Raw genomic sequence first — 18378 nt, 5'->3', positions numbered from 1 at the left:
TTTGTAGCATATTCAGTCAGCATAATGCCGTAGGGATATGGAGTGTATCGAACAGATAGTGATGATCTATTGTCTCCCTACAGGCCAGAGCTATGGGAACGAGGTGGACTGGATGGACTCGTACGGAGAGGAACAGCGGCTATGGCAACGCATGATTGACAACCCGGAGGTCCCCCAGGAGTGTACACTGATGCTGAGATCCAGCATGTGCAAGCACAACACATGAGATGGAGGGAGGGAGGGAAAGAAGGACAAAAGAAAAAGGGACAGAGAGAGGTGGCAGAAAAGGGAGAAACAGTGGATGGAAAGGGGGGGAGAGAAAAAGAGAAGAAAAGAAAGAGAAGGACATTGGTTGGCAGTGCTCCATGTCCAAGCTCTATCCCACAATACAGAGCTGATGACATCACTCCACTTCCTGACCCTTGAACCCTAACCTCTGAGCTACCCTGATCCTGCACTGGGGTTCATAGTCCTCTACCTGGTAAAGAGGTCAACCAGTCATGCCTTACACACATGGCCATACCCAGCCAAGACCAAGCACTGCTGCTACTACTACTACTACTACTACTTCTGCTACTACTACTAATACTACTACTACTACTACTAATGTACATTATGACATGTACAGGTAACTGCTAAAATAATGGAAACACTTGAGTAAATGAGAGATACAAAGTATATATCCCTCCAATAGAGTTCCAGACACTCATAGAAGGTGGTAGCCCAACGCCCTATTAAGACACTTTATGTTGGTGTTTCCTTTATTTTGGCAGTTACAACATGTATGTAACATAATGAACAAGCACATTGTCATTTGTATGATCTGATCTGACTATGCACAACGCTCTCCTCTCCCTGTGTTGAGACTACTTGAGGTAGAAGTTGTTCTTAACCCCAGATCTAGGATCAGATTGCTCTGACCTGCTCTTAACCATAACCATTTAGGGGGAAGATAATGTATCTGACCCCGCATCAGTGGCTCAGGGTAGCTTTTACCTAGGCTTTGACTCAATCAGAACCCGCGTTGGCAGACATCCACTTAGCGGATGTTTTGTTTCGTGTCCACAATAAGCTAACGCATGGAGCCACTTGTGGATTTTCAACTCTAACGCAGTTACACTTCAGACACCGCCAAAACAAACGATATGGGGATCTAATAGAATCTAGTCCCTTCTCTCATAAGGTAACTTCTCCAAAGGCACTTAGGGGTTGATGCATGCTGAGTAGATTTAAACATTCCCATAGTATACTGTAAAATGATAATAAGGGTGTGTTCAAGATTGCATTGTTTAATGCAATAATGTTATTATGCAACATTTTTGAACTGATAAACCCCAGTTTCAAAGTGTTGCAAAATTGCATTCGAACTAATCCCGAACATACCAATGGTTTTACTGTAGTTTTGATAAAGCACACATTACGAGTAGAGTGGCACAAATAGCCACTTCATAAACATATGTTTTGGACCTCATTTTGGGTGGAAACAGAGATTAAGGCAGAAATCTAACCAGAGATCCAGCAGCACCAAATCGCTGATAGAAATGTATTGTGTCAAGTGTGGAATAGAGAGTCAAGGGGGCAGTTATATCTGCAACACAGGAAACATTTTGCCCCAGGAGCCTTGGGGAGATGGGAGAAGGATTGCATGTTCCAGAGTGAACCCATGTCCAGGCCACCCTCTCAGTCATAGGGAGAACTCAATTGCATACTCCTCCCGTCTTCTCTCCTCGCCTCCTTCTAAAAACCCACTGGAGGAGAAAGTCAGAGGGGAGGGACCTTTGGCTTTTTAATCCAATGGGTTTTGAGAAGAGAGGACGTGAGGAGAATGTAATTGAAATTCTCTCTATGACTCATTGAATAGAACACATCCGTCAGCCTGTCTGTCCCTGTAGCCCAGGCCACTGTGACCTGTCTGTCCCTACGACCTCATTGGATGAGTAATAGCACTTCTAGTATCCCCCCATTAGTGGTTCTGAAGTCTTGGCATGCACCTCAAATGGCACCCTGTTCCCTATTGGGGTGGCAGGGTAGCCTAGTGGTTAGGTTCCTAGGCCGTCATTGAAAATAAGAATTTGTTCTTAACTGACTTGCCTGGTAAAATAAAGGTAAAATAAAATAAAAAATAAATATGGGTGATTCTACAGAAGTGGTGTAAATTGGGGGTTGGGAAAAAAATCACATTTGTATCCTATTTTTCCTAAACTGTCAGCACACATCTCATATGCCAGATAGACATATCTAATACTCACACACTGTTTGTATTAATACTCACACACTGTTTGTATTAATACTCACCCACTGTTTGTATTAATACTCACACACTGTTTGTATTTCAAATTTGAAGTATTGTCCTGAATTTCTTACCAGGAAAAAAAATGTGTCACGACCGAAACATACTGAAAAAGTATAAATACATGGAGAAACATGCTCATTATTGATCATTTGGATTAACCTTCTATTAATGTTTTATTTGCATACAAAATGGTCAAAATAATAAAAACATGATTTTTAACCGGACTTTCAAATCCTTTAAATTGAATTTAGAGAAATATAATCTCTATTGTTCTTCTGTAAAATGTTCAATGTTGATTGTAGAATCTAAAATGTTTTGATTAATTAATTTACTTATGTATCTAATTCATTGTTGCTTGATGTATACATTGTAACTTTTCCTATCTTTATTTTAGCAAAATAAAGATTGTCAATGGATATATATTGGGTATATTTTAGTATAGACATTACCATTGAGGGCTTCCATCATTTTAAAGTAGTCAGCTGGATGGGGATTCTTATGGGTTGGGAGCATTGTCTTCTTCAAATTGAGTTGCCTATGGTTTGTAAACCAAAGACTAAGGTCTTGTCCGAGAGCATGAGCCAAGACCAAGATTTAAACCAGGACATTGGTCCCAAGATCCATACCTAGGGAGTTGAGACCATGACAAGTTAAATACATAATGTATGTGGACCTGAGTGGTCTCAAGACCACAAGACTCCATGGGCCCTTTCTTCAATTCTAAGAAACTTGAGTGGAGTAAAGTAGAGTATAGTTCACTGGAGTACTGTATAGTACAGTACAGTAGAGAAGAGTACAGTACAGCACAGCACATTATAGACGTCTATGTTTGGGCTCTTTTTTCCTGAAGTGTGCTCTTGACCACTACCTACATGGTTGCTCAGGATGTATAGCATGGCACTTGCAAATTTAAAACGGAGATCTGCCTGTGCTGGCACAGATGTCATGCTGGCACAGATGTCATGCTGGCACAGATGCCATAATGGCACAGATACAAAGATGAGACCTCTATCAATCTCTATGGTGTCAATTGTTTCAGTTGTGACTGCTTTGGTTGGACAATTTAGACTTTTGGACAGATGTACTTCCCACCAAACACATACATACATATTTCTTGAAATATTAGATGTTGAGTAGTGAAGCGTCTTAAAAATACATGAAGATTTATTAAACCTGCTCACAAATTTTATCCAAAATGTTTGCAGACAGACTACTCACTATGTGGCCATGCTAGAGAGGGGTGCAATGGCTTCATGCAGATTCATTCTACAGTCTTTTAATGTGTGTGTTTTATCAGTCTTTTAACGGTAGTGACATCAAAAGGTGGGCCAGCATTTTTTTGGGAAGTATGGTTTAAAATAAACAAATCTACTAATTATACCAGTATCTTTCAATGTAATAATAGAACAACTCAAGATGTTCTGTTGAAATAATAATACTAAAACTATTTTAAAAATCATGAATTGCTTTATTTTCAAACATGAAGTTTAAGAGTCAGTGTGTGAGACAGACATCTCTCAATAGAAACAGCTATATAAACAATGACTATGTACTATATTAATTGAAAAATATGTTTGTTATTCCCTTGAAGTGAATTAGAATATATCATGATGTAATGAAATGTCCTAAGTTTGGAGACTTAAATGTTTTTCTAAATCGTTTATTATACATTTTTAAGTGGGACAGCAATTTACAACACTTCTGTAGAACACCCCAAATACTCTATAGGGAAAAGGAGGCCATTTGGGCTGCAGACTTGGTCTCGGTGTCACAGCCTACTGTCACAACCTACAGTCTACTGTGGAATGCAAGTCTACATATTCACCATTGTCTGAGTTCCTGTTATGCTCTGAATTCTGAGTGTAAACAACCATTGAAAACTACAGAATACAGTAATAATAATACTATTAAAATGGCATTTACTGTGTAGATGAGCTGCGGGCAATACCCTGCTACTGAAGAAACACTAGACGTGTCTGACAGCATGTTACTGTCTCTGTTTTAATGTCCTCTCATTCAAAACTAGATTGTTAGATTTGGCATGGCAATGTGACTGAATCAATCTCTTATTTGGTTTAAAATGTTTTATCTGAATATTTTGAAGAAATAAACAACACATATCATTCCTCAGATGACTTCTATGTATGTTGAGAACAAACTTTTCTGTGTGTTGTATAACTGTCTGTATCAGATCCAGTGTGTGTGGGCGTCTGTAAAAGTGTGAACAAATTATGATTAGTGTTATTTCCTGATAGTTGCAGGTTGAAAATACAATCTAAACAGGACCATCTAATGAGCCGGTTTACATGGGCAGGAGTTTCGGCTTTCCATGGTAACATCACCATGCGGTAAAATGGTTAAAGCTGCAATATGGCGACCCTAAAACATATTCACATAGAAATGTGAGTTATAGATCTGTCATTCTCATTGAAAGCAACTCTAAGAAGCGATAGATTTGTTCTATGGGCGCTATGTCTATGCTTCCCATTCTTTTTCGTTTTTGCATCTCTTACATTCGGTTTTGTACACCAGCTTCAAACAGCTGAAAATACAATATTTTTGGTTAGTCAAAATATATTTCACAGCAGTTTATATGGTACAATGATTCTCTACACTATACTTGCTTGTTTTGTCACACAAACTAAAATTAGGCAAACTATTAGAATTGTAGCAACCAGAAAATGGGAGCTATTTCTGCATATTGAACCTTTATTAGACAAAGAACAGCTTGTTTTCAGTTATCCAAAACCCTTTAGTTTGTGTTGACTGTATTTATAGACGGGGAAACGGTTTCCAACAGTAAAACTCCAAACATCGCTGGAGGACGTCTTTAAGTACTGAAAGGCGTTACATTGGTGGGAAATGCAGGGTTGAACCATTTGAGGGAGTCTCCTAGTGAGGGACAAGTTGACTAGCCGTGGTCTGATATGGGGAAGTGGAGGATGGGAGTCATGAGTTCAGGTAGTAAGCTTGAGCGACAGTTTAGTTTAAGTAGTAAATTGGGTTTAAGTGACAGAAGGGTCTTTGTTGAGATGGGGAGGACTGGGGTGGGGGTGGGGGTGTAAAGAGAAAGTTGCGGGCAGAGTCATATATATATATATACATGCATGTATATATATATAGAGAGAGAGAGAGAGAGTTGGGCCAATGCGCATTGTCTGAACGAAAGCGGCACTTTCTCTTCCATAGCCGTTGCTAAGTGAATATTGATGCTTCCACGTTAGTTTTCTAAACCTATGAAGATGTCCAGTGAAAGCAGATATGCAATTTGTTGACACCACAACACAGTACAGATGGATACATCTAATTATCACATAATTATACACATAATACACATAATTATCCCACATATACACATAATTATCCCAAATAAAAACAAAACACTGCTCTGTTGTGATTGTTTACAGCAAGAATGAAGACACTAACATGGCAGCAGTTGTAAAACCTGGCCCACTCTCTATATGATTCTGGTTGGGGGCAGGGGGATTATTTGGGGTGAGGGCGTTGTTGAGCTGTTGTACTACTGGCAGGTGTGGCCTGCCTCCTGCTGCTGCTGCACCATCTAATCTACGCGTCCCTGCCATGTGTCAATGGTGGTGAAGATCTGGGCGGAGGTGATGGGGTACGTGTAGCGCTCCCTGTCCATCCCCTGCTTGTCAATCATCACCATGTTGAAGTTATTATGGGAGATCTGGAGCAGTAACCTAGACAACAGACATCAACACTTCCATCAGGTCAAGGCTGAACACACAATGGTCAGTCCGAAGAATGCTGTGAAAATTAGTTGTAGGTTTGTTATGAATGATGATGGTGTGTGTATACCTGAGTTGTAAGGCCAGCCCTGGAGGGATAAGTCTGTGGCGGATACGGCCGATCTGTGCGGGGTAAATCCCCACCAGCTCAATCACTGTCACATGCCTGAGGTCCAGACCACACTGGGCATGCTGGAACATGCATGCACAAAAGCACACACACACACACACACACACACACACACACACACACACACACACACACACACACACACACACACACACACACACACACACACACACACACACACACACACACACACACACACACACACACAGCCATTAATATCATAAACACACAAATAACATTGTACACACACTAGCACACTAGCACAGAACATGAAAATGCACTCACATAGACGTTTCACTGAATCTATCACCTGGACAGTTAAAGGCGAGTTTGAAATGACTCACAGCATATGACAAGAGTCACTTCTTTCGTGACACTTTTAAAGGTCAGGCCTTTTAAAGGCCACTGGCCTTTAATAGCTTTTTATGCCAGAGAACCCTCCAAACAGCCTGAATTTACAGAGAGCACTGGCCTTTAATAGCTTTTTATGCCAGAGAACCCTCCAAACAGCCTGAATTTACAGAGAGCACTGGCCTTTAATAGCTTTTTATGCCAGAGAACCCTCCAAACAGCCTGAATTTACAGAGAGCACTGGCCTTTAATAGCTTTTTATGCCAGAGAACCCTCCAAACAGCCTGAATTTACAGAGAGCACTGGCCTTTAATAGCTTTTTATGCCAGAGAACCCTCCAAACAGCCTGAATTTACAGAGAGCACTGGCCTTTAATAGCTTTTTATGCCAGAGAACCCTCCAAACAGCCTGAATTTACAGAGAGTACTGGCCTTTAACAGAGAACCCTCCAAACAGCCTGAATTTACAGAGAGTACTGGCCTTTAACAGAGAACCCTCCAAACAGCCTGAATGTACAGAGAGCACTGCCCTTTTTACTCTGCGCCATGACATTTTCTGTGTAGGAACTGTGGCACTACACACCCCATCAGCACAACCACTTCAAACACACACATTCTGCTGCGGCACTCAATGAGCAGAATTTTACCTACTCTCCCACTCAGTCTCTCCTTTCTCTCAGCCTTCCTCCTCTTTCTCTCAGCCTTTCTCCTCTCTCTCTCTCTCTCTCTCTCTCTCTCTGTCGCTCTCTCTCTCTCTCTCTCTCTCTCCCTCCCTCCCTCCTTCCCTCTCCCTCTGTCCCTCCCTCTCCTCTGTCCTCCTTCCCTCTCTCCCTTCGTCTCCATCTATCCCTCCATCCCTCCCTCTATCCCTCCATCCCTCTCTCCCTCACCTGTAGGTCAGTCATCTGGAACCTGTAGTAATGAATGGCAGCAGTGGGAGCAGAGATGATGAGGAGGCGTCGTTTCTCATAGAACTGGTCCAGCAGCCCCGAGGCCGTACGCACCCCCACGTTGATGTTCATAGCTGTGACATGACATGATAAAACACGATATACCATTTCATCATATCACATCATCACATTTTATGAACGTAAATTATGTTATTTTTTGAAACACTTGAATTGCAATTGACAATTTAAAAAAATGTTTTTATTTATTTCATTGCTGTTTTACTCTGTACTGGTCTTGTTGCTAGAAACGTTGTTAGCCAATTACCCAGAGTGTATAAGAAGAGCTATGTGAATTGTCACTATATTACACAATACAATAGAAGTATAATACACCTCTATTAGACATTATAAACTGGGTGGTTCAAGCCGTGAATGCTGATTGGCTGACAGCCGTGGTATATTTAAGCAATAAGGCATGAGGGGGTGTGGTATATGGTAACCAGTTTATAATAACAATAAGGCACCTCTGGGGTTTGTGATATATGGCCAATATACCACGGCTGTATACAGGCACTCTGTGTTGCGTCGTGCATAAGAACAGCCCTTAGCCGTGGTATATTGGCCATATATCACAAAACCCTGAGGTGCCTTATTGCTATTATAAACTGGTTACCAATGTAATTAGAGCAATAAAAATAAATGTTTTGTCATACTCGTGGTATATAGTCTGATATAACACGGCTGTCAGCAATCAGGGCTCGAACCACCCAGTATATTACAGGCCATATACCACGGGTATGACAAAACATTTTGATTTTTACTGCTCTAATTACGTTGGTAACCAGTTTACAACAGCAATAAGGCAACTCTGGTTTTTATGGTATATGGCCAATATACCACGGGTAAGGGCTGTATCCAGACACTCCGCGTTGCATTGTGCAAAAGAACATCCCTTAGCCATGGTATATTGGCCATATACCACACCACCTTGGGCCTTATTGCTTAAATAACCCACATAAGTATGTGTCACAGACAGTGCTGGTCGATTTCAGAGCAGGCGGTATTGATCTTCTGGATCTCTGTGATCGATCGACAGCCCACCCTGGCCGAGGGAGACATGCCCATTTTCACCTCCAGCGAACCCCTCAGCACCCCTGACCACCGCTTCACAACTGCTAAACACAACATGGTGGATGTGTCATGTACGTTTGTGTGGTGTGTGTGTGTGTATGTGTGCACAGACACGTACCTGCACAGTTGGTTTCCGTGCCAGACCAGGTGAGGCCTTACTGGCACACCCTCGCAGCGCTGCCCTGCAGCTCATACCCTCCTGTACACTTGAACTCACAGGTTGCTCCATAGTTATTACCATCGCTATCACACTTCATAAAACCGTTGTCTGGGGGGGTCATGGGGCTGCAGCGACGCACTGGTGGCACAAAACAGATTCAGAAAGCCACTTTCACAGGAAAAATGTGTAAGTTATGTGATTGTTCCTTCAAATGTTGTCAGAACATTGCCCCAGTAAATTTCAAACTGGCCCTTATGTTGGGGGGTCACCTCGTACTCTGATAGAAAAGCGGCAGCTGCCCTTATTCCCGGCGCGGTCGTAGACGGTGTAGGACATCTTATGGAGACCCTCAGGGAAGTGTCCAGGAGGCTTCCCTTTCAATATAACACTGAAAAAAGCCTCAGTCAAATACTATACTGTGTCAATAGTGCTGAAGCCTAACTAAAGATTTACCCTACTATTACTGCTGCTACTACTACTGCTATTCATTTGGCAATTAAACATTTTTTACTTCCTGAGAGTCAGATAAACTGATGGATACTATTGTTATGTCTCTGCGTGCAGTTTGAAGGAAGTTGCTAACTTCCGCTATGTTGCGCTAACACTAGTTAGCAATGGCACATGAAACTATCTTCAGACTGCACACATACAAATGGCATCCATGAGCTTATCTGACTTTGGGTAAGTAGAACAATTGCCTGCTTGGCTCTGCTGTCTTCTCCTTCAGGTTAGGACACTTTATTACTGGGATGTCAACATCTACCAGAGAGAGAGCGAGGGGGGAAAGGGAGAAGTAGAGAGAGGGGGAAGTAGAAGAGAAGAGGAAATGTCAGGAGACAGAGACAGGAGAGAAACAGGAAGAGAGAAAAATAAAAAGGAAAACTGTTATCCAGAGTGATCCCCCTGTTCTGTTCTGCGATGTTGTGTCCTGTCTATGTAACTGGGCTGAATCTAGACTAGAGAAGCTATTGTCACCGCAGACCAGGAGAATCAATGTCATTTCACTAGAGCAGAAAGCACTCAACTCCATCACAGCTATGTGTGTCAGTGTGTGTGTGGGTGTATGTGTGTGTATGTGTGTGTGTTACACAACCTGTTCTTCTAAATCACTCAAAAAGTCAAAATCTGACTTTCTTGGACAAAAGAACATGCAATATGATGTATTGTCTTGAACGTCAGTGATAATTTGTGAGTCTCAGGCTTAGCCACAAACGCACACACACACACACACACACACACACACACACACACACACACACACACACACACACACACACACACACACACACACACAACACACACACACACACACACATACATTACACACAAACACACACACACACAAACAAATTCAGCCATGCTTATAATTACATAAACACAGTCATTGAACATCTACTTTCTCTGTGAGATTGCTAGTTGGCTGCTGGGTGTAATTTGCTGGTGGGGATGAGGAGGGAGGAATCTGAATCTCACCATATCCATCGTCAGTAATGAAGACAAGCTACAGTGAACAACGTCTCCACAACTGCATTAACAAATCACACACCACCTTAATGAAAATGTGTTTGCATACGAGATGCTACTCCAGTTGTTCTGAGACTGGGATTGTCATAGTTCATAGTGTGTCATGCTTGAGCTAGCAGCACAGGCTTATGGTTACTCACCCTTACACTGTGTGTGTGTGTGTGTGTGTGTGTGTGTGTGTGTGTGTGTGTGTGTGTGTGTGTGTGTGTGTGTGTGTGTGTGTGTGTGTGTGTGTGTTGATGCAGGTCTTAGATCTTGATTAAACCTGTCTATATCACAGCCTCATGAAGTCAGTCAGGATTCAGAGTGAATGTGATTTATCATTTAATTGATCCCATAGTCTAGAGAGCAGCCTATATGCAGCTGTTAAACCGTGTGGGGGTTGAAATTAGGATGTGGCTAAATTCAATGTGCTTTTGAAGTGGAAACCTCAATAATAATCACATAGCTACAGACACACACACACACACACACACACCACAAACACACTGTACATCTGTAAATGCACGGACGAACACACACACATACACACGCTCTCTGACTAACCCACACAGACGCTCTCTCCTGAGGTCCAGGTCTTGTGGTACTGGCAGGTGACAGTATTGGGCCCCTTCAGATTGTATCCAGGGGAGCAGAAGAACTGACAGCGGGAGTTAAGGTAGGATCCGTCTGAACATGTATAGCCCCCATTCGCAGGCATCTGCAGCTTAGGACAGTGAATCTCTGACATAGAAACATAAATGAATAGTCCATACATGTCTGATTGTCAGGTAGATGGTCAGGTAGCTGGACACACAACTCTATTTTTGGTGTAGAGGTGTGTGTCCAGTGATGTTGTGTCTCGCCAGTAGTACAGGTGTGTGTGTGTGTGGTGGTCTCACCCCTGCAGGCATAGCTCCCTGACCAGTGTTTGCTGGCCATACACACCACCTCTGCGTGTCCATGCTGCACCTCATAACCCCTCTTACAGCGCGATCCCATCACGTTCCCATAGTATTCCCCGCCGGGACTGCGACAGCTCACATTACCGTGCTTCACCTTGATGGGGGCGCACCAAGGTGTCCCTAAAAACAGGGGTGGGAAGGGAGTGAGAGGGAGAATTACAGTGCATTTGGAAAGTATTCAGACCACATGACTTCTTCCACATTTTGCTACGTTACAGCCTTATTCTAAAATGAATTAAATAAATATTTTTCCTCATTAATCTACACACAATACCCCATGATGACAAAAAATACTATTCAGACCCTTTGCTATGAGACTCCAAATTGAGCTCAGGTGCATCCTGTTTCCATTGATCATCCTTGAGATGTTTCTACAATTGATTGGAGTCCACCTGTGGTAAATTCAATTGAATGGACATGATTTGGAAAGGCACACACCTTACTGTATAAGGTCCCACAGTGGACAATGCATGTCAGAGCAAAACTCAAGCCATGAGGTCGAAGGAATTGTCCGTAGAGCTCCGAGACAGGATTGTGTCGAGGCACAGATCTGAGAAAAGGGTACCAAAAAAGTTCTGCAGCATTGAAGGTCCCCAAAAACACAGTGGCCTCCATCATTCTTAAATAGAAGAAGTTTGGAACCACCAAGACTCTTCCTAGAGCTGGCAAGCCCGGCCAGACTAAGCAATCGGGGGAAAGGGGCCTTCGTCGGGGAGGTGATCAAGAACCCAATGGTCACTCTGACAGATCTCCATAATTCCTCTGTGGAGATGGGAGAATCTTCCAGAAGGACATCAATCTCTGTGTCACTCCACCAATCAAGCCTTTATGATAGAGTGGCCAGATAGAAGCCACTCCTCAGTAAAAGGCACATGATCGCCTGCTTGAAGTTTGCCAAAAGGCACCTAAAGGTGCAAGAAACATGATTCTCTGGTCTGATGAAACCAAGATTGAACTATTTCGCCTGAATACCAAGTGTCACGTCTGGAGGAAACCTGGCACCATCCCTATGGTGAAGCATGGTGGTGGCAGCATCATGCTGCGGTGACTAGTCAGGATCGAGGGAAGGACCTCAGACTGGGGCGAAGGTTCAACTTCCAACAGGACAATGACCCCAAGCACACAGCCAACACAATGCAGGAGTGCATTCAGGACAAGTCTCTGAATGTCCTTGAGTGGCCCAGCCAGAGCCTGGACTTGAACCCAATCGAACATCTCTGGAGAGACCTGAAAATAGCTGTGCATTGACGCTCCCCATCCAACCTGACATACCCAATATAATAATAATAATAATAATAATAATAAGACTCGAGGCTGTAATCTTTGCCAAAGGTGCTTCAACAAAGTAAAGGGTCTGAATACTTGTAAATGTAAATGTGATATTTCAGTTTTCTATTTGGAATACATTTTCAAAAATGTCTAAAAAACTGTTTTTACTTTGTTATTGTGGGGTATTGTGTGTAGAATGATGAGGGGAAAACATTGTTTTATTCCAGTTTAGAATAAGGCTGTAACGTAGCAAAATGTGGAAAAAGTCAAGCAGTCTGAATACTTTCCGAATGCACTGTATACCATTCATATAAAAGAGTGAAATAAAACCTACTGGTTCAGCTATCCATCCATAGAAAATAGAAATATTATTTTTGCATCAATGTAAATAAACTAGGGTTGTGTGGACATCCATGTTTTCTTACCTTACACACAGACTCTCTTAATTTTAAAGAGAGCAGGCACTGACTTACCCATAGCAACATACATAACCTATCCCCACTGACCACAGGACAGTGTTTACAACATAGACTAGAGAGGTAAAAGCTGCAGTGCTAGTGTTCACCCACCAATCAATCATCACAGGTAGATAGACTGATACAATGGGTTTGTCACTTACCATAGTCCACACTGACATAATAAGAAATGCTTGCTTGAATAAAGAAGAGACCGAGGGGTTGAGAGAGAAGGAAAAAGTGTGTTTGAGGGTGTGTACTTGTGTTCGTCTGTCTTTGGTCGCTGTAGATACAGTGGATTAAAATGGGATCATTCAATCATAGTGTTGATTAGAGGTACTTAACCCCTTCAATTCAACTATCAACAAATAAAACCTTCAGAATAGAGGCTGAAGTGGATGATAATTAAGAGCTGATTTACAGCAATATGGTCATAAAATCAAATCAAACTTTATTTGTCACATGCGCCTAATACAACAAGTGTTGACCTTACTGTGAAATTACCGTGAAAATAATAAAAAGTAACACAATAACATAACAATAACGAGGCTATATAAAGGAAGCACCGGTACCGAGTCAGTGTGCGTGCGGGGGTACAGGTTAGAGGTCACAGAGAAAACCGTCTATGACTTGGGTGACTGGAGTCTCTGACAATTTTATGGGCTTTCCTCTGACACCGCCTATTATATAGGTCCAGGATGTCAGAAAGCTTGGCCCCAGTAATGTACTGGGCTGCACGCACTACCCTCTGTAGTGCCTTACGGTCAGATCCCAAGCAGTTGCCATACCAGTTGGTGATGCAACCGGTCAGGATGCTCTCAATGGTGCAGCTGTAGAACTTTTTGAGGAGCTGGGCACCCATGCCAAATCTTTTCAGTCTCCTGGGGGAGAAAAGGTTTTTGTCGTGCCCTCTTCACGATTGTCTTGGTATGTTTGGACCATGATAGATCGTTGGTGATGTGGACACCAAGGAACTTGCAACTCTCTACCCACTCCACTACAGCCCCGTTGATGTTAATGGGGGCCTGTTCGGACCGCCTTTTCCTGTAGTCCACGATCAGCTCCTTAGCTTTGCTCACATTGAGGGAGATGTTGTTGTTCTGGCACCACACTGCCAGTTCTCTGACCTCCACTCTATAAGCTGTCTCATTGTTGTGATCAGGCCTACCACTGTTGTGTTGTCAGTAGACTTAATGATGGTGTTGGAGTCGTGTTTGGCCACACAGTCGTGGGTGAACAGGGAGTACAGGAGGGGACTAAGTACACACCCCTGAGGGGCCCCAGTGTTGAGAATCAGCGTGGCAGACGTGATGTCACCAACCCCTATCCCCAGAGGAAGGTGTTAAGTCCCAGGGTCCTTAGCTTAGTGATGAGCTTCGTGGGCACTATGGTGTTGAATGCTGAGCTGTAGTCAATGAACAGCATTCTGACATAGGTGTTCCTTTTGTCCAGGTGGGAAAGGGCAGTGTGGAGTCAGATTGAGGTTGCGTCATCTGTGGATCTGTTGGAAAGATATGCAAATTGAAATGGGTCTAGGGTATCCGGGAGGATGCTGTTGATGTGAGTCATGACCAGCCTTTCAGAGCACTTCATGGCTACCGACGTGAGTGCTACGGGCGGTTATCATTTAGGAAGGTTACCTTCACTTCCTTGGGCACAGGGACTATGGTAGTCTGCTTGAAACATGCAGGTATTACAGACTCAGACAGGGAGAGGTTGAAAATGTTTGTGAAGACACTTGCCAGTTGGTCCGAGCATGCTTTGAGTACACATCCTGGTAATCCATCTGTGTGAATGTTGACCTGTTTAAAGGCCTTGCTCACATCGGCTACCGAGAGCGTTATCACACAGTCATCCAGAACAGCTGGTGCTCTCGTGCATGCTCTGGATGACTATGTGATAACGGTCTAGGTAGCCTATGTGAGCAAGGTCTTGAAACAGGTCAACATTCACAAAGCCGCGGGGCCAGATGGATTACTAGGACGTGTAATAATCGTGAGGGATAAAGATTTGTCAGAAGATTTGTCATCTTTCCTCTGCCAGTTGGACCACTCTATCCATCCCTCAAACACTTGTGTAAAGATTCCTTTAGAGAATGTGAAGTTTGAGGGGACACCAGGTTCGTATTCCAGGGAAATAAAATCTGCAGTGCATTTCCCGCTGGCTCGGAACACACACACGTCCTTGTACGCACACATACACACTCTCAAACACACACTCTCTCAAACACACACTAGCCCAGGCTAATCTCCAGCTTCCAGGAGCCGGTGTGTGTTTGTGTTGGCTATATCTCCTGTGTAAGAGAACACAATACTATATTTGCATCTCTACAGAGGAGAACGAGTTTGGTTTGGCCTAGAGGGTAAGGTTCCATGTCCAACTGACCACAATGAGAAGTTGGAAGTTAGTTTGACATAAGTGTCAATTTGTAAAACACAGTGAACGGATGCAGAATATCGGCATCTTGTGGAAAGAAAATGAACCCAAGTGTAGACATCACATTTCTAGGCTATTCAAGTAACAATTATTCCCCCATGTTTTTAAAAAGTAAAAAGTTATTGCTTTGCGTTTCAGAGACTTACGTCAACCCTAAACTCTCCTGCATTGTTGAAAGCGAGTGTCTGAGAGTGTGGAAAAGTGTGAGAGCATGTGGCAGCAGAGCTTGATCAAAGCATTCACCTCCATTTCTACGAGCATATGTGTCTTCATCATCTCCATAGACATAGTAGGCTGACCCTGGGAAAATATGAGGGAGAAGAAAGCAGCTAGTTACCAGGCAAGGAGAGAGCAAGGCTTTGTTTGGGATAAGAGTAGTTCTGCATTCAAAGGGATTAGCAACATTTCAAAACATGACGTGGGCCTCATCCTTGAGCAAGAGTTTGGGTTGGATTTTACTGGTGTTTTGTCAGAGGGAATTATTAAATCAAGGCTATCACTGTTGGAAAACATTGCTGAGCGATTCCTCCAAAGAAAACCCCAGAGGTTGGACCATAAGAGAGATCTCTTGAAAAGGGGTGGCAGGTAGCCTAGTGGTTAGAGTGTTGGGCCAGTAACTGAAAGGTTGCTGGATCAAATCCCTGAGCTGACAAGGTACAAATCTGTTGTTCTGCCCCTGAACAAGGCAGTTAACCCACTGTTGGCTGTTGTAAATAAAAATTTGTTCTTAACTGACTTGCCTAGTTAAATAAAGGTTACACAACACACACAGAGAGAAGATAAACCCCATGGGAGCCTTTCTCCCCAGCAGGTTTGCTCTTAGTGAAACCTTGTTGTAAAACCAGTGGTGTAATAGCCACCTCACAATGGGTTCACACTCAGTAAGCATGAATGTGACCCAGGGTGTTATTGTGCAGTCACCAACATACTTACTGTGCTATTGGTTTCCTCTTCTTCTTGGTCACTGGTATGAGAGAGATAGAAAGATGATAGCAAATAATGGCCTTTGATTGCTTTCACCTGTTCTTTGACAATAGTTGTCAAAAGGAAAGAAGATAAGAGTATTGGGACATCACTTGTCAAGCAGACAATGCTTCACTGTCACAGCAAAATTACTGCATGATCCAGAACTTTCTGCTTCAAAATTATACATGACCATTCAATGGAAAATAAAGATAGAGTGACATGAGGGAGAGAGAATGGGTGATAGAAGAATGAGGAGATGGGCGGAGAGAGAATGGGTGATAGAAGAATGAGGAGATGGGCGCAGAGAGAATGGGTGATAGAAGAATGAGGAGATGGGCGGAGAGAGAATGGGTGATAGAAGAATGAGGAGATGGGCGGAGAGAGAATGGGTGATAGAAGAATGAGGAGATGGGCGGAGAGAGAATGGGTGATAGAAGAATGAGGAGATGGGTGCAGAGAGAATGGGTGATAGAAGAATGAGGAGATGGGTGCAAAGAGAATGGGTGATAGAAGAATGAGGAGATGGGCGGAGAGAGAATGGGTGATAGAAGAATGAGGAGATGGGCGGAGAGAGAATGGGTGATAGAAGAATGAGGAGATGGGTGCGAGAGAGAAGAATGGGAGATGGGCGGAGAAGAATGAGGAGAGATGGGCGGAGAGAGAATGGGTGATAGAAGAATGAGGAGATGGGCGGAGAGAGAATGGGTGATAGAAGAATGAGGAGATGGGTGCAGAGAGAATGGGTGATAGAAGAATGAGGAGATGGGCAGAGAGAGAATGGGTGATAGAAGAATGAGGAGATGGGCGGAGAGAATGGGTGATAGAAGAATGAGGAGATGGGCGGAGAGAGAATGGGTGATAGAAGAATGAGGAGATGGGCGGAGAGAGAATGGGTGATAGAAGAATGAGGAGATGGGCGGAGAGAAATGGGTGATAGAAGAATGAGGAGATGGGCGGAGAGAGAATGGGTGATAGAAGAATGAGGAGATGGGCGGAGAGAGAATGGGTGATAGAAGAATGAGGAGATGGGCGGAGAGAGAATGGGTAAGGGGAGTGACCAGCTGAGGACGTCATGGTCCCCAGCCAAGTATGAATCTGTCCCCTGTTCTGAATCCTTAAGGGACATAACAGACAGAGAAGAGTTTCACTCCTGCTACAGCCTTAAGTTCTCCGCCCTATGGGTCTACACTTCAGCCACATGTCTATCAATGGCTGTCTGATACTCTAATTACATTCTGTCACTGAGACGTGAGTGTCGGACTTTCCTCTCCTCAACGTGGCTTTTCTGTCAAACGAACACGACCTGTCTGGAACAGAAATCACAAGGGTTTGATGTTCCTCAAAGGGGAATTCTTTCACCGCTGCGGTCTGAGGAGAAGCTAGATGACTGCTGCAGTGCACCCGTCTTTACTTTGTGCCTCCAGCTCTGTCAACACACACACACACACACACACACACACACACACACACACACACACACACACACACACACACACACACACTGCAGTTTTAGCAGTCAGATCACACTGCTATTGAGGACATCCTCACACAGACTTTGATCCGATTTAGCTGGCTGAGGGGAAATCTCAAGCTTGCAGACAATTCACTTGTATAATACAACCTTACATAGTACAAGCACCCACACCAGAGAGCACATGGAGCTACACATCTCTACTGGGCTTGGTTATGGAGCCATAACAACAGATAATAGACTCAAGCTAACACAAACATAGGCCTTCATTTCTGTCTCTACGGAGACTGTTCTACAGATTGCTATCCTGCTTCAATGATGAAAGTTCTGCTCGGAAAACCTAACTTCTTAGTTTTGTTTTTCCATAATAAATAGACTCCTACATGGGCCCTACTGACATACACCATACCAGCAGAGAGCCAGCACAGCCTATGGCAGGGGATATTTCCCCAGACACAGAGCACCACATTCACATCCTTAGAGACAGCCAGGTAGACTGGCACTCACATCCCATCCAGGGAACTGCAGCAGAGGGCCTAACACATTATTATAGACTGTCAATCTCTATCTCCCTCCCTAAGGGATCTTACAATATCTTACAATAAAG

At 43.4% G+C, this 18378-nt stretch overlaps 1 protein-coding gene and 1 pseudogene across 3 annotated transcripts in view; one reads left to right on the top strand and one right to left on the bottom strand.

Annotated features, from left to right (window-relative positions):
- LOC112241691 (synaptotagmin-like protein 5) overlaps positions 1–630 on the top strand; it is an 81037-nt gene extending 80407 nt beyond the window's left edge. For all 3 annotated transcript variants that reach the window (XM_042319830.1, XM_024409742.2, XM_024409737.2), the window contains one exon: positions 84–630. In XM_042319830.1, the coding sequence (XP_042175764.1) occupies positions 84–226 (143 nt within the window). In that variant the 3' untranslated portion in view covers positions 227–630. The remainder of the gene's footprint in view (positions 1–83) is intronic.
- A 4255-nt stretch (positions 631–4885) lies between these two features.
- The window catches only part of LOC112224558, a 35733-nt pseudogene continuing 22240 nt past the window's right edge, over positions 4886–18378 (bottom strand).

Source organism: Oncorhynchus tshawytscha, linkage group LG03, assembly GCF_018296145.1.
Source record: "Oncorhynchus tshawytscha isolate Ot180627B linkage group LG03, Otsh_v2.0, whole genome shotgun sequence".
In the NCBI taxonomy this organism is placed as follows: Eukaryota; Metazoa; Chordata; class Actinopteri; order Salmoniformes; family Salmonidae; genus Oncorhynchus; species Oncorhynchus tshawytscha.
Note: the sequence above shows the minus strand (reverse complement) of the source record. Positions and strands in the feature narration are given on the sequence as shown.